At 39.3% G+C, this 24,221-nt stretch overlaps 1 protein-coding gene across 1 annotated transcript in view; it reads left to right on the top strand.

The window, feature by feature from the left end:
• Positions 1-13,565: 13,565 nt before the first annotated feature.
• LOC139725218 (disintegrin and metalloproteinase domain-containing protein 11-like) overlaps positions 13,566-24,221 on the top strand; it is a gene marked incomplete at its 3' end in the record, with an annotated part of 65,637 nt that continues 54,981 nt past the window's right edge. Inside the window, exon 1 of the mRNA XM_071636308.1 lies at positions 13,566-13,825. Within this exon, the coding sequence (XP_071492409.1) occupies positions 13,792-13,825 (34 nt within the window). The remainder of the gene's footprint in view (positions 13,826-24,221) is intronic.

The following is a 24,221-nucleotide window of genomic DNA, read 5'->3' as shown; positions in this document are numbered from 1 at the left end:
TCATATGTTAAGTTATAGAATGTGACCGCTACTACAAAAGGATCTGAAAGTCGGGGAGGTGGATTTTCTTAAAGTGACATGACATTATTCCCTTACTCTTCCGCTTTAATTTTATATATGACACAACACATAAAAGTACTTGGTTGCGAAGATGTCGAGATTATTTTAAGAGAGCATGCCGAGTGGTGTAAGAAATCAGCGTTTCGACGCAATTGTGATCCAGGGGAAGTAAGACCGTTTTCACCTCTGGACAATATAAGGTATGCTCCCAGCAATCTCTGTGATGTTCATTCAAGCTTACCACCAGTGGTCTATGCATGACCAATCAGTGACTAGGATGCCACGTACTGACCAATAAGAACACTCCCTCGTTGCTAGGAGCGGAGTCTATCTCTGAAGGTAAATCCAAATCTTCCGACACGTTTCTGTTCTGTTGAAAGTTGGACAATCATGGCCCAGGAAAAACTGATTTCTGGCCTTTCCTTTGATCATTTAGCTTCGAAATTTCGTTAGATGATAGATGAAACATTAGACGACAAAATTATGCCAAAAACAGAAATTTGTTGGCTCTGACCAATTTTGATGATCTGACTTCAAACTCGACTTTCTCGGCTTGGCCGTTAACGACTTTCGGATTCTTTTGTTGTGGCAGGTCACAAATGATATGTATGGCAAGTCCTGCCATTGCTGATGTTGTCCAAAATATGCCATTGCCCTATCAATTTCTTACATAATTTTTCTTATCACCTTTAAAAGGAGTACCTAGCAGAAAGAGCAGTGCGTCCTCATCGCAGGGCTCACCGAGAGTATAGCCAACCAGAGAAGGCGCTCTTCACTCTTCGAGTACTAGTTTTTGCATGTCGGCATCGCTCTTCATCTCCACACATCTGAACAGATCAGAAGAGATCTGATCCCCACCAGTTGTAACCATCCAGAGATTCAGCATCACATCGACAAAGAAGAAGTCCACGATGTCTTGAGACTGCCGAGATATATATAGACGAAAAATCCCCCCCCCCCCCCCAATCATCTACAAGTAGAGCATCTTTGCATGAACTGGATATAACCTGTGACCAAAATGGGCTGGTCTGTAGAGCAGAAGTGGACTTGTGATGAGGACCAATGCTTGTCTTGCAGGAAATGTACATCGGTCAGTGGCTGTGTGTTTGCTTCTAATCGTGCACACAAGTCATTGAGAATGTTTAGTGCATGGATCAAAGGCCCTGGAGACACATGATGGGAGTGACTCCTAATATCCAGGTGTGCATGAGAAAGATGAGACTATCCTGAAAATGCCACTTTCCTAAATACGATGTTCACCATAAGAACTAAAAAGTCTGCATCTGTAAAAGACAAACCCCATAAGAAATCCCCACGCTATTGCACAATGAAATGTTGCTCTTGGTTGCCTCACTAGTCTCGATTTTGTTGTGTCAAACCAACAGAATTTTGTACCTTGATTGGCGTGGGAGGGTTGAGCCAGCAGATGTCATTGAGATACAGAGAAACCCTCAGAGTGAAGTGTTGGTGTACGCTGTTGCATTTGTGAAGTTTGTGGTAGATGCATGCATCGATCCCGACCTACGTACGTCACCAAACTTTGAATATTAACATACCAGTGCATTCGTCTGCATTATGCGAGCAGACGTTACTTGACTGTTTGTGGCTTTTTTTTTTCCTTTGATAATAGTCTGTGCCACAGGACAATAGGTCTATTCTTGTGAGGCATGCAGAAGTGAGCATTTTACATGTACACCTTTTCAAGTGAAACTGATGGGATTTTGTAAGCAGACACTCTATACTCCAATATATGGCAAGCTGCATGTTGTGAATGTTCATATCGCTCAGTTGCCGAGAGGATAGGGTAAAAACGCTGTGCGCGCACACACAAACAAAGCACAGATTACAGGTTTATATATCATATTTGCATTCTTGTCGTCGTATTTAAAGCGAAATATTTTTCCTGATTACATGTGCTATGTTTAGTCATCCTTGCAACATCTCCAGTGTATTGCTGCTGTGACCTTCGTGGTATTTTCACAAGTGTTGTCACGATTTCATTCATATGTATGATGGCGAGTAATGGCTTTAGATTTCAGTCCCCATACTTTTGTCTCTTATTGCCAGGTGTTCATTGCCATATTTCTTCTGGGGTCATATTTCTCAATTTTCCAGAGTGCAGCTAGCTGAAATTCCAATGTGAGAATAACATGGATAAAATGGTGCTTTTCTCGGCCACTCTGGCACAATTTGATGGGATTATACAGGCGTATGCTAATTTGTCAGAAATAATCCTTGGAAATCTGCTCCAGACAATATATGACTGTATATTCAACGTGGATTTCATGCACAGCATGCCCTGTTCTGGTAAACAATGGGTTAAGATTTCAAAAGACAACAACAAAAGAGAACAAGTGTGCATCTTGGTTACTGGTTACCCAGTTTCATCATTGAATTCATGCATAATTCTGCTTTACACCAAGATAAGCCATGCTTGATTCGATAATTTGACTCGAGGCATAAGCACACAGGTATACTTTTATCACCTCAAGCCCTGGCCCCCACCCCACTTATGCATCTTAAAGTACCCTCATTGCTGTGCAAACTGCCCCGAATTTTCTTTTACAAGATATGCGTATTAAAGATGGATGACTTGTCATCCAAAAATTTTGATATGACCCAACTGAACTGTGGGTCAGCGCGGAATGAAAGAACTGATTGATGGAGAAGGTACAAGTCAGAAAAATATGGAGATACCAAAAGCACAACAGAGAGACAAGATGTATATGAATTGCTAGAACAGATGTCAAAACTGATATGAAGAATAGAAACATACAGGTATAGCCTCAGAGGATATGGCAGAAAGGGAGTTGTAAAAAAAAAAGTATAGGTGTGAAGTATTACAAAGAGATACAACGAGTGGAGAATGAGATTTGTAATGGTACTGCCAGGGAAAAATTTTTGACGGCAAAAACTTGTGAACCATTGTGAAAAGAGACAAGAAGTGGGCCTATTATTCTCGGCATTGTTTGATGTATGCAATATTTTGAAGTGTGACAGTCAACATTATTTGTCTGGAATGCTGTCAACTTCTGTCCGGTCAGTGATTTGGTGAGGATAATTTGGCCAAGACTTGACCCAGGTATGACCAAATGTGAAATGACGGAAGACCACAGTGTCAAAAGTATTCAGTGTCCTCCCCTCTCCCCTCTGATCCCCCCCCCCCCCATTTCTTTCCCCCCTCTTCAACTCAAGCATTCATGCCCTCTTCAGCCTTACTCTTATCTTCCTCACACCCTGTTTTGCAGAAAGACTTCAGTGGTAACTTTTACTCAAGAGCAGAAGTGGTTTGCAAATTGCTTTATTAGACTTGTACCAAGGACCCCATTTGATACCACTGATCTCTACCAGGAAGCATCTGGATATCTCATAGGCCTATTGCTTTGAAGCCACCGTGCCACCATCTTACCATGCACGTTGCCCATACACTAATGTACAGAGCTCAAAACATCGCATGATCTTGATGACAGTCTCTACTGGAAAATGTGTGCAAGTCCCCGTAGAGGGTGTCTGGTAAGATGGCGGCATGGCAGCTTCAATTGTTTGTTCAGCGACAATGGGCCAATGAGATATCTAGATATGTCAAGTAGCAATCAGTGGTTTGAAACCCTAATGCTACATGCTTGGGTACCAGAAGCAAGCCATTGCTGTCGCTGAATAGGTCATTATTCTGACAGTGCAATTGCGCACTACAAAATATTTGCCAAATATTGTATAGTTGTACATAATAGATGTGCCAGTTGTACCAAACATATTGAAACGAGCATTGTGATCCCCGTACAGAATTGCGTTTTGACATTCAGCTCAGCTGGCTGAACGTGTCACATGATTTTTTTCCCCCTCTCAGATTTAATATACCGGTACTTGCGCTAAATGTCTCAAATGTGTTTAGTGTCGATCTAAAAGTTAGAAGTGTATTTGTCCTATATCGGAATCAATATCGTTGTTCAGCTTGCCCTTGTTGTGGAATACAGATTCCACCATGATGCGAGATTTAAATGCCTTGTTTACTTTGATGAAAGGGGACTTCATGATGTGGCTTGTGACAAGTTTTTGATATTTTCTGTGAAAATATGCTTATTTCTGAACTGCTTTAGAAAGCCAATTCTGTTATTATTGTATACATGCAATGAGGACTGCTTTTGTTGCTGTAGAAATGAGTTGTCTGTATATAAGCATCAGCGCAGTGTCCACCCATTGATATCACCTTTGAAAGAGTTTCAGAGATGTATGAGAATATGATATATTTTACCCAACTACTGTCAGGAGAAGAAATGAGAGATGTATGTATCCCCTTAGCATTTATTATGAAGACTGTTTATCAGTGCTTCTTGTTTAATACCATATAGGTGAAATATTTGGAAAACAAAGTGATGTCATAAAGATGCTCCTCCAAGAAATGTAATATCTGAAAAGTCAATGCAACACAGATTGTAATGAAGTTTTGCTGGAGACAGCTGTCAACACTCCAAGAAGAATATAATTACCTTGGTAGCTGTGAGTTACTACACATCAAGTCTTGCTTGTCAACTCTGAGCAGACTTCATTATTGTGTTTAGTCTCAAATGTATCTTTGTCAGTGGGTCACAGCTAGCTGCTTAAAACATGAACTTATGTTGAGATAGACTAGTGAGAGTGCCTACAGGTATACTAGCAGAGCTGGACACTAACTTTTTTTTTTCCTCAGGTGGCCTGTTCAGACCACTAAAACCTTGTGGCCCAAAAACAAATGTAAGATCCTCAAGTAGAAGGAAACATAACGATTCCTTTTGAATCTTAGTTGCCTGATCGGGCCACCAAAAGGTAATCTTTTTGGAAATTTGGTAGCCCAACATAATTTCGAGGCAGCTTGGAGCCACAGGCCTCTGCTGATTTCGAGCCCAGACTAGTACTGTCATGTTTTATGATGCTAGCCTTTCAAGAGACTAGACCATATGGCCAGGATTGATGTGCTTTTCAAAGAACACTCTCACTCATTACAAAACACAACCAAGTCATCATCATAGTCTTTTGGAAGATAATTTCATCTTAAAGGAGATATTTGCAGATTTGAAAACCAATATATAGCGATTTGGGTATAAGATGTGATTTTTGCTATACCATTTTGCCACTGATTTTATTATGAGCAATAAAATCTATTGAGTTTGTGGCTAGAATCCTAGAAGTGGTAAAAATATCTACAAGTTAAATGCTGAAATGAGGAAAGAATGCAAGAACACAGTCGTGAATGGTGCAAGAACGTGAAACATAGAAATCTTTTACCTAATTTTAAGTACTTAGTGTAATAATCCCTTGAATATGTTGGAGAAATGATTTATTGTTTTAGGAAAGGGGAAAAAATTATTGACATTGCAAGACAAGCCCAAGTACTGTTGACCTTCATTTTTTTTAAGTATCAAGTTGTGAAGTTGGAGGTTTTGTTCACATGTTTGTAAATTTGTAATCATTATGAGGGATCTGCTCTTTTCAGACTAAAACTGTAAAATGAAGAAATATGGAAATAAATCACAGGAGTTTATCAAATACGATGTTGGTTTCAGCCTGGTCTTCTTTATTGAATGCTGTGTGAATTGTTATTCATTATTTCCGTGCATTAGTGGTGAGATTTTATGATACACACTCGGAAAATATAGGTACACAGGGAACTCACACACACATACATACACACACACCAATTAGTGTTTGATGGTGATGCAAATATTTGGTATGATTGAGTAATGTTAACACAAAAGAAGTTGAAGTGAAGGGGGCTAACCTGCAAGAAAGCAGGGTACATTGTAGATAGTGAAGTTGTATTGTCCAGAAAAAGTGTGAATTAACCAACTCTACCATCATCTAGTGGGGTTAGTTGTAGGTTTTGTGCGCGTGCGTGCATGTGTGTGTGTGTGCGCGCGTGCGCGCGTGCGCGTGAGCGAGCGTGTGACTGTCTGTGTGGTTGGCCTGAACGATGATCTACAATTTTAGACTGAGGGCTACAGGATTAGAAATTGCCCCGAAAGGGTCCCCTTCAACAAGCCGATGTCGCAAACCGACCCTGCCCTGGAGTCATTGAGATAGCGCTGCGTAGTGTTAAGTTACAACTGTCCACGAATGCTGGTGTGTATGCATGTTGAATTGATTATCTTTTTATTTTTAGAAAACGTTATGTGGATGCCAAATCCATTAACAGTTGCGGCTCAAAACTTGGAAAGAAAAGCATGCAGACAAACAGAGCTGTATTTTGAAAACGAGATTACAAGTGGACGAGCATATGAATATCTCATGTCATTGAGACTTTTATTTCTTTTCTAACAAGAAAGGTTTAGAGAGCCTTTTCTCTCGACTATGGGTGTGGGGGCATTTCATCCGAGTGTTTTGCCAGTGATTCGCACTGACAAATTTGCTCTCAGCCAATCAGATGCAAGGATTTCAGTAGCTTAAAACAGTTGTCAGTGACTGACAAGTTCCATGCCCTGAGCTGAAGGGAATTACGTCTTCTGTTCGGAAGTCTGAAAAATGCCGTATTCGAGCCCCGAGTTATGTAGCTACGGTTTGACGCCGTGGCCGTGTCCCCGCGTGGTAGATTTTAATAATAGACATCCATATAGTGCGTGAGCTGGGAAGATGATCTAATTAAATACTGCACAGTGCTTTCCCGTTATAACGAACACGGTTATAACGAAATGCTCGTTACAAGGAAGTAAATATTCAGGTAATATATCAGCTATATACATGATTTTGATTTGATTTGATTTGATTTGATTCGATTTGATTTGATAATGGTTCATTAAAACAAGCATGCAAAGTCGTAGCCGGAAGGCTAAATTGCAATGCATCACATAGAAAAACATATCAATTACATCAAACAACATACATTGCATGAACATTTCAGCAGTAACATATACCGATTATAACAAATACAAGCTCAGCATATTATCAAAATGATAAACAGTTCAATACGAACAAACAGCTTCCTTGGAAGATGATTCCTTGGATTCCAATGTAAAAGACACACGAGACTGACACACACTGACAAATGATAAAAAAGGGGGGATAGCTTCCCTCGAGTGGCGCAGCTAGGACAGCGCCATTATTATGATAGTACTGTTTGGCTATAAAGAAATTTAGGTATAACGAAAGAAAACCGCTGGTCCCGAGCACTTCATCATAACCGGGAGTGCACTGAAGCTATACCTTACATCGAGGATGGGGGTGAACGAAAGGGGTGAATAACTTCCAGTCGGGGGTGGGGGTGGACAGAATCGATTTAAGAGGAACACGAACTGAATGCACGAACGAAAGCTAACGCGTATCAACAGACATAATATCATCAGGATAATGTTTGTAGCGATCTAGCTGAAAAATCACTTAATTTGAAAATGGTCATTATGCTGATTGACTGTTGAATGTTATTGCAACTGATTGACGAAAAAAAAATCGGCTTGTAATTGCAACTGATTGACCCCCCCCCCTTCAAAAAACAACAACTCTACGCAATAATTCATAGATTTAAACCGTTCTTGTCAGTAGATTTTGGACGCTATGACGATTCGTGGCATGTGAGCCAATTATAATTGTCTTATTATTGTGATCGTGCGTCGATCACGCCTGTGCAATTGCGCTCCCACCCCCCCCCCCCCCCCCTTTCAACTTTGAAGCGGTTTAGTTCTACCAATTAATGATATGTCTGAAGAATGAAAAGTATAGAATGTGAAAACACTGAAAAGAGTCTCTCCATATACATGTATAAACTTACCGCGGGACCCCTCAATATAGGATTGCATATAATGAATAATGTGAATAATAATTACCTTTCTGCCAAATGCGTGTCTATATGACATAATTATTACCATTTCTTGTTGTCTGACACCCAGGTAGATAATATAGCGTTAATCTCTCGGATGTCAACAGTCGAAAGTGACGTGCCTGAAGCAAAAAAGCACTTATAAAATAGTACGGGGCATACCATTCTAAGAGGAATTCAAAGTTTATTTAATGAAAATCGGTTTTGAAATGGCTGAGACATCCAAAAACAAAATAAAACAAAGCGATCCTAATAAAAAATGAGTCCCACCTTTTATTAGGATTGCTCTGTTTTGGATATCCCGGCCATTTCAAAACCAATTTTCATCAAATAAACATTGAATCCCTCTTGGAATTACATGCTCTTTCATATTTCATATCTAAGAAGTTTATCATTATCTCTCCTAAAAATGTTAGAAACCTGAAGTTAGTTCTCAACCAAAACTATACGATCCCTTTAAACCCCTCTGGTGCCTTCAAAAACAGTTTCGTGAGTTTGCACTGGGAAAACGTGCGTCTTTAATCACTCCTTCGTTCCAGCGATCAAAATGGAGATTGATCAATTTTAGACCACCGCGCTGCGTTTCTATTCCCCTCTTGAGGTTCATTTTTTATTCACTGGGCATGCGCAGTAATGCTGAGGTCTTGAGATCTCATAAAATCAGACCATGTATAATTCATTCGTATTCCGTAAGTGTATAATCACCTCCATAAATTTCGGGTGGCGCTGCGGACGCTACTGCCTGCGTGACGACCTTGAAACACCCCGATGAAGTGGATTAGGTCCAATGTAGTTCTGGCTGTAGTCTTCTACAAAGACATGACATTTTAATATTTTATACACATTTTCCCTTTTTCTTTTTTGTCTTTTCACGAGGGCTGTTGAGAATTCTTCACGATGATAATCCCGCAGCAATCGCGGAATATTATAACTGCCAATTTACCGTCTCCGCTATTTTGGGCCCACGAAGGTAAAGTTAGTAACATTTATTTTACCACTCAATTAGAAGCAGAGGAGTGAAAAAAAAAAGCCCAAACAGACAAAAGAAAATATCATAGGGCAATAGTTTACGAAAACAGCGTAAGCCTTGATTTTTTTTTATTGCAGTGCTCTGATATGATCACAAAGGACAGGGAATAAAACATGAAAATGAGTGCCCTCTGTAATGAAACGACCACAACAAACACAAAAAGGGCGGTGCTCATCATCTGTAGAAAAGACACAGAAACAATATTTCTTTACGGATTCATATGTTTCAATGTTTCCGTGTCTTATCGTTCACGGGTTGTTGTTGTTGGGGGGGGGGGGTTGCCTTTTCTCTTCTACTTGATGATGCGTCTTCGTCATGTTCGTATTATATATTATTATATATGAATATATATCGTTTATAGGGCATATAGTTCCATACATCTAGAAAACATCTAGTATTCTAGTATATTCTCTTGTTCTCTAGTATTCTCTACATCTAGTATTGTGCTTCACAATACCATACTGTAATATTCTAAAAACATGGATTCAATCTGAACCTTTACAAACCAAACATCTGTTTCGTCCATCTCCTATATACTGGTCATATTTAGTTTTGTTTGCATGAGCAATCCGTCTTGAGAATCTTAATACCCCCTTGTTTGTTTCTCATCATCATCGTTGTGGCGCATGATGTTGCCTCTCTGGATACATTCAACACGTGCTGTTTCCATGGCAACCAACCTGTAACCCGAGAGTTGTTCTCTCGCGTTCGCCTAGAGGAGTGATAATAAGGGGAAAAGGGAAACGAAAATCTCCTGTGATTTAGAAGCTTATAGTGTGTATGTGTGCGTGCGGGGCTTGGGAATACATTGTATTGTTGAAGTCATTAAAGACATCACAATCTTGTGGCATTCATGCGTCGTGAATATTTCCTGTGGGGGCTAAAAAGGAATTAGCTTTACTCACAGAAATTAGCTTCAGTCAAGCTTTAATAATGTTTGCGGAGCTGACTGCAGTCCTCGACACGCTGAATCATATATGGCCTTCTAGCAGACTTTGAAGAAGTATTGAAGAGTGTTTTGTTAGAGGGGAAAAAATGAACGTGATGAAATTGATTTCAAAGTTCAGGGTACCATCTGTGCAATTCTCACTGATTTAGCATTAATTTAATGCGCAATTGTCTTGAGTGCTCGTGTCCATCCGAGCGTTTGTGGTGACGGGCGTATGTGAATGTTAACCCCCCCCCCCCCCCCCGCCCCATTTTGTTCTTTATTTAAAGAGCTTGCTTCCGAAAGGCGCTAAATCCATTGAAAAATGATGGATTTAGCGCCTTTTGGAAGCAAGCTCTTCATTTGTAGTACTGGATGCATTTTTATCTATAGGTTTTAGCCCACTTAAAATGGAAATCATATATGGATAATAATTTTAGCATTATGATGTATCTATTATAATATAACGATACCTATTTCTGCATTGATGCTCATCACCAAATCGATAATTCTAGACCGGGTTCTCCTGTTGTTGTCAGCACTGATGGGCAGGGATGATCACATATCTACAATCATTGTCTTACAGTGCTGCTACAAAGTTTCGAGAAAACCAACATTATTGACCGCGGGACTTTGAGTTTGTAACTGTAGAGGTTTTGTCATTACACACAGTGCCAGGACTGGTGTTTTAATAGGTCTGGCCAAATAACCATGGTAACGTAGAACCTGAGGGAGGTCTACATTAATACAAAATGTGTTATCAATGTATAGCAACGTTCTAAGAGCCTCAGATTAAGACATTGCAAGTGAAGATTACGACTACCGTTTATTATGTTTATCGGTAATTTCGTGCTGAGATGCAATTATGAATTAATACAGGTGCCATTAACGTTTTTTTTTTCTTTTATACCTTATCGGTTCGGATGATTATGCAGAATAAGATGTTTACCATAAAAAGACAACAACAACAGCATCAAGAGATCACCTAACACATATGGTATTCTTTTGATTTTACTACACCCACGAAGAGATTGTGACAATCTCTATAGGCCCAAGTCCCACCAGCAATAATTATGTCAAGATTTTGATGCAGGTGCCTCTGACGGCAAAGAGAAATACTAAGCATCCTCATTAGAAAATATTATTATACTTATTGCTGTTTATGGAAATAAGCTCTTCCGTTGATTTCTTTTCTTTTTTTTTAGTATGTGTGTGCGTCCCTGAAATAAGCAGAGCTCTATACAAGGGTCATACAATTCCAGAAAATCATTCGAAGTATAGCAATTTTCATTCACATGAAATGAACATGACCAACTGCCTACACACGCGCGCGCGCGTACACACACACACACACACACACACACATGTACATAAGATGTGTATTATTATATTCATATCTGTGTGTCTGTATTTATATAGACATGTTAACAACGTTAATTAGGCCTTCAATAATGAAACACAAACTCATACCTAAGTAAATAAACGCCGGAATATTTATATACATATTAATGTGTGGGAATGTGTGTATGTGTGTGTGTGTGTGTGTGTGTGTGTGTGTGTGTGTGTGTGTGTGTGTGTGTGTGTGTGTGTGTGTGTGTCAGTACAGGGTATGTGTAAAAGCTTGCTGTAGGACATCCTGTCTTCAACAAACATTAATATTTGTCCGTTTGCTCGTATAGCCAGTGTTACATGTATCATTGTGCATTCTGTCTTCAGGAAGTTAAAGGTGCCGTTCAAAATTCTCACGGCGTGGAATGCACTTTGGAAAAAGTGTAGCAAAGATGGAGGATGCAAATTAAAAGAAACAACACTTTTATCCGTAAATCATATTACACATTTATTATGTCATTATATGAAATGCAATTAGGAAACTCAGTGACGTCATCATGATATAGAATGTGTCGCGCTGAACTTTTGATCGGCATGAACATAACAGTGTCCTGGAAAATGAGGAAAGTAAATTGACCGCATTTCGCACACATGAATGCCAATTATCAGTTGAGGAAAATGCTTTTCAATTGAAATTAATTATCATCGAGTAATGAGAACGGACATGTGAAGATTGAGCTTTAATTCCGTTTCAAAATGAGACCTAGTTGGATTTATACAACCCGGATGCTCATAACATAGCCTCACATTAATTGGCAATTATCTCGCCCTTTCGGCATTAGGTGTCTGTTCAAACTAACCTGTCCCACACTTCTGTGAATCATTAGTGTGCGCTGCGTCTAACAGTACAAGATCAATAGCCAAACATAACACACGCCGGCATACACACACACTCACTTATACATAAACATCCACACAACACACACATAATACATTCACAAATTGTATTTGTTAAATCACACACGAATATAGTAGACACATTACAAACATACACACACACACACACACTCACACACACGTGTTCCAAGCACACACATACACACACTTGCTTCTACACTTCAATTATTATACTCTCGATGCTAGTGCGTTACCATGGACGTCTGAAATAAAAGAAAGTTCGTCACAGTGTAGTTATAGAAAAGTCGATGATTTATGAATCATGAGTAAGATTTGTAAACATATCATTCAACCTCTTGACCATTAGTCTTGTGTCTCGAAGCATAAAATATCTGAGACTATACCATTCGAGGTTGGCCTGTATGTTTTTGCTTGAAGGAGGCAATTTTTGATATCACGTACGCCAAACACACCGATATGAACCAAACATTCACCTTCAGACATGAACAGCTAAAAAATTTGAACATCTTTAATATCAAATTCAAAGCAGGAAATTTCATGCTCTGACCAAGACTATCACTAAACATTAGAGGAGAGTTCTTACGTCGGCGGACAATTCGCAAATTTATTCCGATATCACGTGCATTGGTTCTACGTGTAGGAGCGCTGCACTGCAAATAGAAACAGATGGTGATGGTCCAAGTTAAGTAACAGGCGCTGAAATGGGTGAAATCTTATGCCTTATTTCAAAGCTTCTATTCTCAATATTATCCAAGTGATAATGCATGTTAAGGTGATGACGAGGTTATTGTATACATGATGTCAGCCCTGTTTTACTTAGGAGTTTTGGCTCGCAGTGGTTGTTTTTAACACACTTCATTACTTCACGTTTCGAGTATGACTTGCCACGATGAATTTTTACGGTCCAACCTGAAAAGCGAACCACCGGTACGGTGCAGCCGATTGTGAATGCGAGTCAGGCTTGCTCGCTCGTCCGTCTATACCCCCAGCACTTCTCAGTATAGGGCGAGATTCAGCATTTTGATCATCGTATTATCAATGAGACGCTGCTGCCAGCCAGCAGCGCACGAACCCTCTTTAAAATCGGCGAGCCTCATCAAGTGTAGAAAGTCGTAATCACTCTGCCAGACCATCGCGCTAATTGTGCAGCCAGATATACGACGCAGTAGACCTAACTTGCTTGCGGATAATTCTGCAACCGCGGGCGGGCGGGCGAGTTTGCGAGTTCACTGGCTTCTCCCGTATTGGATGTGGCCATCAGAACCCTTCTCGCCACTGAATCGCGAGAGATGATCGCGAGGGGTTACGGGGGGGACGACGCGCTTTCTCCCGCCGTCAACACCCAGGTGACTATAATATCGGTGCGCTCCGCCGCACGATGAAGCAGTTTCTATAAGTCGTCCGTGCATACAGGTGCTTATGCGACAGGACCAACATTTTCTGTTACGATGTACCTCGTAAGTATTCATAGTTTGAATTTCAAAGTACGAACACTTCGCACTCCGCACAACGAAACGGAGTAGCTAATTTAAGTCAACACTTGTGGATATCAGCAGTAGATATTAACTTTGGCAGAAGCAACGTTCCGGTTTGCGACTACGGGATTTCTTTTCGTTGCGTTTTGCTCGCTGAGGCGGAAATCTCATTCGGAGGAGTGTCGCCATGCAGGGAGCGTGCTTTGGATTATGGTGCGGTGGGCTAACTCTACTTCTCTTGATTCTTCAACCCGCTTCCACCGGCGCGATGAACCTGCGGGACACCACCAGAGGCCGTGAAGGTAACTCTCACCCAATCTCTCTTTTCTCCCCACCCCTCCTCCTCCTCCTCCTCCCATCCCCACCCCCCCCCCCCCCCCCAGATGAAAAAAGGCTCGTCGAAAACCAGTCAACCTAGAAAAGGTTACCAGCTGCAGCGCTGCTAGATTGAGTTCTTGATTAGTGCTCCAGACATATGCCGGCCTAGAAGCACACGTATTCCACCAAGTGAAGATCCGATTAGGATGATATCGTAAGTCCCATAGACCTGTGCATTTATCCCATTCTTCTTTTTTCCCTTCTTCTTCTTCTTCTTCTTCTTCTTCATTTTCTTTTTCTTTTTCTTCTATCCTAGTACTTTCATGTCATGTTAGACAGGGCTCGACACTAACGGTGGCCCGGTGGCCCGGGGCCACCAAAAATGAAAGTCGGGCCACCAAATCTTAAAAAAGGGCAATTTGGTGGCCCGCCTCGGGCCACCAAAATTTTTTGAAAAGTATGTCAATAAATTCGTAACTTTTTGCGCCGGAAATTAGCAGTTAAATTTGTTTAAAGGATGGATGAAAGGGACTGAATGAGTGCCTGAGAGTGAGTGTTGCAAGTTTGTTGAAGTTTATTTATGAGTAGATATGTCCAACTTCTAATTCTCACTATCATAAAACTTAAATATTTGATTCATTAAAAAAAAAAAGGACTTTTAATGTTTTTTATTGTTTTTTTCGGGACACCAAATTTTTCTCTCGGGCCACCAAAAATTTGAAATTTAGGATTTTGGTGGCCCCATCGGGCCACCAAACAAAAAAGTTAGTGTCGAGCCATGTGTTAGATAAGGACAGTAATTGTATCGTCGTCTTCATTGCCACAAGAATGATTCTATGACAATCTTACTGATTAAAGTTGAATGACAGTAGGAATGTGTCAAAGGTTGTCAAAATCGTGCAGTTTTTTTTTCTTCCCACTTTTGATATAATCAGTGAAATTTGATTAAGATTATACCTATCTTGATGTCTGGAAGAGGCGGATGAAAAGAAGAAGAATCTGAATAAGAAGTGAAAATTATTGTGAAACTTGATATACCCAAGACCTTGATTATAATTTTTCAAAAACTCAAGGCAAAATTTACGCAGTGCAATTTACGCATATCAACATTTTTGGAGTAAGTTTCCATCTATTTTATTGTTACTTAAGAAACACAAGAAAAAAAAAACACCCTGGATATCCTTTCCTTGCTACTCGCGATAAAATTAAGAAATTGAAAACACCACTCTTATACACACATGTTTGGTGAAGCATAAAAAAAAAAACTTTACCCTAAGATGCTTACAGGAGTCTTTAGTCAATAGTGCAAAAGAGTGTGCATGTATTTTAAGCTTTGCTTCATGAAAGTTATACAGGATTATACTGTCTGATGCATATTATTCGCATTAATTAGTTTAGAGTAATTCATTATCCGATCAGTCTATGTATTCCTTATGAATCATTAAACTGGATGAATGGCGGAGTGATATGTCTCAATGTGAAATCACGTTTGATTAACATGACAGAACTGATATGGTTTCCACATCGAATATTGGCGATAAATGGATAATGACTTTTCAAAACGTTCATCAGCATGATCAGTTTCAAAATTCAGCAACCAATGCATTTTCCAGCCGGTTACAATGCTAATTTGATTAACCGGTATCTGGATTTCAAGCATACAGTCATATCCGACAGTCATATCCAACAAAAAATGTTCACAGAGTTAGATGGAGAGAATGAGACAGACAGACAGACAGACAGACAAAGAACAAGCGAGCGATCGAGAGAGAGAGAGAAGGAGGGGGTATTGAGTATCCTATGTTTGTCATGCTCACAGTGATTATGACAGTTTCACGACAGCACAAGTATCATTAAGCAGAGAAAAAGTATTGCGCATGAACATCAAATGCGATTGACAGATACATGCTGCAGTGCTCAAACATCACTCTGTTGACTCACCCTTCGGCAGTTTGTAAAACGATTCTCATCGTGAAAACCTGCCTTCAGCATATCATGTCCACAGATATACTTATATACTTATGAGTATGGAATTGTGTAATCAGTGTCGAAGCCAAGATATGACAAGGAAGTTGTCATGGAAATGAATGACTGCTGGTCATTCTCGGAGAACCTCATCTTTCATATAGTGCAAAATAATATTGCTATAACACTGCTCGTGCCGTTTGCACGAGTGTCTTAAAGACGATACGCTCTTGACATATCGCATTTAACTGACAAAGAATTCACTTCATATAAAATAACATTTTCTATGAAACTGATAACGAGTCCGCTTTAAAGTGTTAACTCAGCTCACTCTTATGTCTGGTTTGCTTATTTTTCAATGTCATATTGCTCTCAAATCATGAACAAACAAAGAAAACAAAACTTTGCAACTAGACTTAAAACAACTTTGTAAAATTAATGCTGTGATAATTAATCAAAGCATTACGCGAATCAGGTAAAGGGAAACTTTGTAACTGTGTCGTTAAATCTATTATGTATCGTAACAAGCAAAGTTAAAACAAAAACAAAAACTTGTTCCGAGGCCCTGTCGACCTTGTGTAAATTAATGTGCAGTCAGTACCAGGGTCCTATTACCACCTTTTACATGCCATATCCTAACATACCGCAATTAACCAACACCAATAAGATAATTAGTTTGAACGACGGGGAAAAACTCAGATGGTTTTTATTTCCAAGCTCTTTGTTGAAATTTGCTCGACCCTGATAATGGATGTCATCATGACTATAATATCAAATCGTAAGATTTAAAATAAACGACAGGAAAGGAGACATTTTAATGATGCAAAGTACTCAGGAAAAGAAAACTTGCAGCCCCCGGTACGCATGCCCCGATCCCTCACGTAGCCAGCCCATTGGCGGCGCCATCCATTATGTTGTCATTAATCACGTTTCATTTGTCATCATGCATTAAGGGCGTGTGTGAAGGGACCGCTATACATCACGTGTATAGCACTTGTGTCGTGTGTGTGTATGTGTGTGTGTCTGTCAGTCAATGTGTCTGTTTGTCTGTGTTTTAAAACGGTGCATATGCTTATTGAAGTTAAACAAACGTAATGTTTTAACGTTACCTTGTTATGTTATCATCAATATGACGTTTCTTTACTCACCAAATAAAGAATACGCATAGACGTTTTTCTCAAACAAACGTTTAAGTTTTGAAATGCCTGTTCCCAGTCATACTCATTGATATTGATGAAATTTGTCCATAAATGAATGGATTACCCGCAAACTGTAGAAAATACAGCCCGAGTGTTAATATATAAAGAGTATGTTTACGTTTAAATTGTGTGTGTGTGTTATTTGGATGCGTTTATCATTTTCCTGTCATAACTATGGAATTATCATTTTCATAATCAAAATTGCAGTTCAACAAAATGCAAAGATCGAAGTGTGCAGAATATAGTCTTCGCAGTGCTATTGTTTCAGATATTGCCCATGGACAATTTTACAATGTTTTCATGTGAAACTAACATTTGAAAGTTGACAAAAAAGACTCGATTAAACATTAAAAATGTAGACCTAAGTGTGCACATGTCTGTTGATATGTATGTGTGTGTATGGGAAACTAAAAATTGAAAGTTGAAAAAAAAAGAGTCGATTAAACATTAAAAATGTGTAACCATACTAGACCTAAGTGTGCACGTGTATGTTGATATGTATAAGTGTGTATGTGTGTATGTTGGTGTGTGTGTGTACAATGAAGAAAAAAAAATAACTCTTCTCCTGAGCATTCAAAATGCTGAAGAGCAAAATGTTGGCGTTTTTTTATTCCCCCGTTTGAATGAATAAGATTGTGCGCTTAAATGCTGCACACTGGAATTCATCGCAGCGTGCATGGTGATCAAACTATAAGACAGAGTAGAGTAGTGGTGATAAACAATTAAAGGTGTTTTTTGCTTTTTTTCTGGGGGGGGGGTTATCTCCATGTGCGGTTGTATAGGTGCGCTTGTGTACACTTAACTCAAAATAAGATTAGAGGAAGTTGAAAAAAAAAGTTTTCAAGCACTTCAAAGAATTATAGAAGAAGTTGTCCAAAGCCAGTGTTAGAATAAGCGTGCAGAATATGTGGATGTGTGTGCAATCTGCTCGTGTGTATTTTACGTGCATGGATATTCGTGTCTTCTTTAGCTGCATGTTTGTATATGCGTTCATGAAAATGTGTGTGCGCGTGTTCTAGAGAATTCGTGATCCGGAAACACGAGTCTCTCGTATCGGAATTTGACTACGCAGCCTTGGACCGTAATCACCTGAGCCCGATCGTCTTGGAAGCCATTTAGGTCATGTTTTCCATTTCCACCGCACCTTGCAGTCGTGCCCTCATGTGGCTCCGGCTGCCCTAACGAAATTATAATGCGATACAAGGGAGTAATTACTCTAAATGTGCTTCGACTGTCGACCAATGGCGTAGTAATGGCGACGTTCATCTCTCCCACTCCACCACCCCCCCCCCCCTTCCCCGGAAGAAAAGAGATCAAATCTTAATGAACATGCATAATTTAAAGATATTGATGGAATCAGCAGTAATTTGGATTATGAGATTGGAATCGTCATGATTATAGGTATCATTATACCATTTCACTTGTCGATATAACAGCCCCTGTTGTTATCGTAATTAGTTTTAGAATAAGTTATAAACTTTTCATTATACTTCTTGTTCTCATTAGTGATATGGTAATAAAGTTAGGGACTATATTGTACTAAACTAATCAACCTTCTGCAAGGAAAACTAAAATATGGCCTTACACATTCTCATATACAACAGGCCTGGTCGTAAAATATGGCAACCATGCAGTATGAAGACACGCACTTGGGAATATAACGTGTACGTTGTGTACCTCGTAAAAAAAGGAAGGTTGATAATGTTTGTTTGATTTTTTTCTCCATGAGTGACGACGGGTAAGTAATCGGTTAACGTACAGGTTAAAAAAAAAATGAGCGTCTTGCACTTTGTAAACCAATTACGTGGCCATTATAGGTCCGAATATTGTGGGAGCCTTGTCAGGTCGAACACTTCAGTTTATCTAACATGGCGTTCATGATTTCATCAGCTTCCAGGGGCGATCCAAGCTATCAAACCTCGCAGCAGCTGCGGAATTTAATTTTTGTCAATTTTCTCCCCATTTCGGCTCTTTGAATGATATGCAAATGACGGAATCAACCATTAAACTGCCAGGGATAGTGCGGATGCAAAACGATGATGATGATAGTGAAAATTATCACGTAACAGATTGTATAGTAAAAGCAACGACAACAATGATAATGATAATGATGATAATGATAGAAATAATGATGAAGATGATGACGATAATAATAATAGTAATAAACAGAAGAAGAAGGAGGAGGAGAAGAAGAAATTCTGTCAGAATACTAAATAAAACAAATTATGTTCAGGTTAAAAATACTCGTTGCGATATTTTACAATACAGTCAGAAATAGTTGCGATTTAGCGCTCTGTATAATAATATGACGTTTTAGGGATCTTATGACAAAATACCGCACGTTCATGAATAAAGCCGTGGTTGATCTAACTTTTGTATTTTTTTTCTCTCTCTATTCAGTGAGTGGTGACTCGAGTGTATCCCTTTAATCGGTTGTATTGCGTAGACAACCCTTTCTAAGGCCATTTTCCTCGTCAAGCGTTTGCTTACGATGGTCTCCTGTGTTTATGTTAGGTTGTTTAATTATTTGTCTTTTGAATGGCGGCATGTGCACAACGTCTACATGGGTGATTCTTAGGTTTGCATATGCATCTCACCTAATAACACCTGCTCGTCTTCATTTTGCATTATCATGGAATAATGTCGTATACTAACTGAATTAATAACTTACCTGCATGCTTTAAACAGTACAAACATTAGATAATAAAATGATTATTGTACTCAATTAGTCAGTTAAATAGATTTGTTATATTTTCTCTCCTTTTTTTTGCAACATTGGGAAATGAGAAATGGATGATATCTATTATAAGTAATTATTATACTCCAAGTCCATAAACTTGCTAAATGGGTGTAGAATAAATTATAACAAATTGTAATATTGTCCTGGAAATTTCGAAATTTCAGTCTACAACCTCATTGTCTTCATGCTTAATTATTGTCAGGAGATAGTTTTTTTTTTTCTCTCTCTCTCTCTGTGTCTTTCTCTAGTTCTGTCCGTCTGTCTGTCTTTCTGTCTGTCTCTATATCTGTCTGTCCCTCTCTTTCTCTCTGCAAGAGGAAATGGTATAATGGTATAATGATGGTGGATAGTTGTAACTGGCGCAATCTGTGTAAACTGCGCGGTAAATTTTCATTGACTGCCAGTGAAATGCGCTACAGCCAAATACAACATTGTTATACGGTATATAGCACTGGTCTCACCATTGGTTCGTTGATGTTGTGCACTGTATGTTATGTAAGAATAACATCATGACTACAGTATGATAGTGATGCAGTAAGAAATACCAGCAGCTTGTCTGCGTATTAGTGCGTGCCGCGAGACAGGTTGGCAGACCGTCATGCTCCGATGCAAATTCATTATAATCCCTCGGTTGGCGTGTCGTGTTTGCATATTCCTCGTCAAGCCATCTCACATTACCACGTGACTTTCTTATCAGGCAAATAATGTGCATTTGCGCATGTCATTAGAACCTGTTGATAGCAGAGACGAAAGGAAAACATTAAAAACCATTGCATACATATATACCTTTTTATATCGTATACCAACGATTCTCTCTTTTCCAAATCTATAAAATGAAATATCAAATAATCGCTGCTTTATCCATATCTTATGAAGATGCTTGAGTGATCATTCTTCCAAATTGTTAATGCAATCTATTTAGTGTTCCTCGGCGTTTTGGGCAGTAAAAGAAAATGAAATGAGAAGCATAATTCTAGTAAGGTCATTACTATACTTCTCAAATTGTGGCTGAGCATGACGTGGGATTTTCACAACATCACTGAACATTTTACTTCACACGCGTTTAAAGGGGATGGCTATAGTAACTAATCAGTGGGAATCCGTGGGAATGCTGGGGGATGATTGTTCCAATTCTTGTGGAATTTCTTTAAGAGTACATTATATATCTATTTATGTGAACATTATTTGCGTCAGAATGGTCTCATATTCAAGTAATGTGCAATTTAATGCTCCGTCACTGTACAGGCATGTTAACATGGAAACATTATAAACTGCACATTACTTGAATATGAGACCATTCTGAAGCAAATAGTTTGCACACAACAATAGATTATTATATAACGTACTCCTTAATGAATCCCACAAGGATTGGAACAATCATCCCCAAGCATTCCCATGCACTGATTCCCACTGATCAGTTGCTATACATCCCCTTTAAAGTATAGGACCCTATCCGAGGTACTTTTCAGGGCTTGTATGTGCTGTTTGTGCATGTGCTTGTGTGTTTTAATTTACTATGAGATTAGATGCACCGCATGGAAATAGAGACTGGAATATTGCAACATGGCGTGCCGTGTCACATCCATGAACTTGCTCAGTCTGTCGACGTGCTCTCTTAAAGGCTTGGAGTGAGGGAAGGTCAAAACAGAAGAAGGAGAAGTGCAAAGAAAGTGAGGACGAGAAAGGGGAGGAGCTAGAGGAGTAATTAGATGTGGAAAGGATAAAAAACAGAAGTTACACAATGATGTATGACTCCCCGAAGAGCCGGATGTTCGTTGCGATTGTTACAGGCCAGTGCTTAGCAGACAGGCGTGTCCGCAGGCATAAACATACGAGTGATCGCGGGAGGGGATAACACAGCTTGCGGTGGATAAGCGGGAGGAAAGATTGATTACATTTTTTTTTTTACCGTAGACCCAAATTATGAACGAACACACACAACCCGCCCCTGCAAATGTGCACATTCTTCATATCCCGAATACCGAATGCTATTGATTGTAGAGCTTTTAGTCGGGGTTATTCTTGCGTCTGACGAACGGATTTCATTTGGTTTGGGAACACATTCAAGAAACATGTAGTTTCCACAAATCAAATCATACACAATCTGTAGACACTACACTCTCTAATGGACACGTTTTATCATTGCCTGTACTGGTATTCTGCTCCCCGATGCTATTTTTGATGCTGTCGTTGTTGTAATGTTGTTGTTATGTTTTAGGTATATTGTGTAAACAAGGCACAGCTTTTCGAATGTTCTTACTGTATCCGATGGTGACCAGAAATAGGTGCATGGCTTATGATTCATTCGCGGAGGGACTGTTTTAGTAATGAATCATACCGCAAAGAAAAAATACAGCAAACAACAACTACACGATGATTCATGTAACCGTTCATGACTGCTAGCCAGCACAAAATGTCTCAATTTTCATTAATACTAAAAGACATCAGATGGCGGGAGGATTAGAAATAGAGAAATGTGGATATGTCGAGAGAGAGAGAGAAAAAAAAGAGATATGGAGATAGGTAGATCTTGAAGGACATGCGGTAAGTACGAAGCAAAGAGGTCCAGTAAAGGGGAGATGGAAGGGGCAATAATGGAAAAGGAAACGACATGAATATAGAGCACTGACAGAAAAAAAAAATGGAAGAAGCAATGAATGAAACTCACTAAAGGAAATCACTGCATGGGATACACAAAAATATAAAAGCAAGAGAGAACAATAGATGAGTAAAAGGAGAAAGGAATGTATACGAAAGAGTATTGAAAGGTGTGAACCCGTTTCTTACAATTAGATTTTGGAATTCTTATAGTAGGCAATACCCGGCAATCGTGAGCAAATGGCTAAGGAAGCTTCAAAACCCGAATTGAGGTGAGAGGACTCTTTAATCGCGGAAAAGTTCAACTACGGCAATGTTTAATTAGACACACGTCGGTTCGGCGAGCCCATGTCACAAAGCTTAAACCGACAGCAGCTTATTTTGATATGATATTGTGTGCCATTTTTCATCTAAAAGTTAAGCTCGTGAAAACAAAAGCGTGGTGTGAGACTATTCCCACCTTTTCACTGCGGCCACGAATCGTTGTTGCGTGCGCTGTATACATTGCGCTGGATTACAGTACTTTCAAAATGTCGGGGAATGAAAACGATGAATGTCGATTAATATCGATCGATCGATTTCTCGCTCTTTCGAGCAGCTTCCCTTGGCGCGGACGGCGAGGCATCGTTTGTGCGTCTGACAGGCTGAAAGCTGCGCTTTAAATTATGACTGTCGCCTCTTCCGGTATGTTTACGCACTTATTATTCGCCTCCGGTGAGAAAGCGAACCCAGCCGCTCGGGCAAACTTGGGCCCTGGGATTTCTCGGAGGTTGCAGGCCAGTGTCAGATCAAGTTCTCATCAGTTATTCATTTCCATTCCCAATCCTCTTCATCCGAGGTCCATATCAACACCAATACCGACAATTTGAATCTTTGCTGAATATTTAGTCAGTCGATTTGCTTATTCTGCAATCGCGATCTAAGTCTGCCGTTTATTTTCTTGTACTCGCAAACTAGGTCTCTTTCGCTTATATCAGACGTGACTTCTTTGTTTCGTGCAGCATATATCACTGATTGTCTGTTATTATTTAAAACAAAATCAATACCCTTGCAAAGGGAAAACTTCACTCGTTGCTACAAGAAGAAACAAACACGTATTTTCATTACGAGGTACAGTCACAGAATTTATAAATAAATGACAGAGTTCATGAAGGAATTTTGAATCTTTGCCGTTTGTATTTCATATTATATCCTTGAAAGAATGCGCCTGTATTTACTCAACTCACTAGATATAGTGTTTGTTTTTAATTCGAACAACATGTAAAATGAAAAAAAAAATGAATTTAAGGACAACCTCTTTTATAGATTATGGAGTTATACAACGAGAGTATAAAAATTCGTAGTGTTTTTTTTTTAATTAGATGTGAATGCCTCAACACAGCAATATCCACTTTCAGTTAAAAAGTCACGAAGGTGTAGATAACGTACTATCATAAAATTCTAATGCTGGGAATACACTTGAGAGGAATCACTAAGCAACGTATGATAATCAACAGCTTTCCGCACAAACCATAAAACGATTATCTTTTTTCTTTCCTCTGGAGGACAAACGATTTCTAAATTAGACTTCTACGAAAAATCAAAGCAATGACTGTATAAATCAACTATTTTTTGATGAATCTGTTGGTTCATTCTGCTCGGAGAACTGTTTTTCGCCCAGTGCTATACTTATTAGCGTTCATTTCACCGTCATGACCATCATTATTTTCCGAACGTGAGTGCACGTTCTTCTTTCGAACACAATAATAGGGTTAATAACTTGATTATGCATGGACTCTGCCTTCCATTACAATCCGTGGTATGGAAATGTGTGGTGTAAACACTAATTCGAGGAAGAACTAATACGGCCATTGAAGTAATGATGAAGATTAAATGAGA

This window comes from Diadema antillarum, unplaced genomic scaffold (assembly GCF_040938485.1).
Source record: "Diadema antillarum isolate AM-2024a unplaced genomic scaffold, OU_Dant_1.0 seq00000025_RagTag, whole genome shotgun sequence".
Classification (NCBI taxonomy): domain Eukaryota; kingdom Metazoa; phylum Echinodermata; class Echinoidea; order Diadematoida; family Diadematidae; genus Diadema; species Diadema antillarum.
This window is presented reverse-complemented; position numbering and strand designations above follow the sequence as displayed.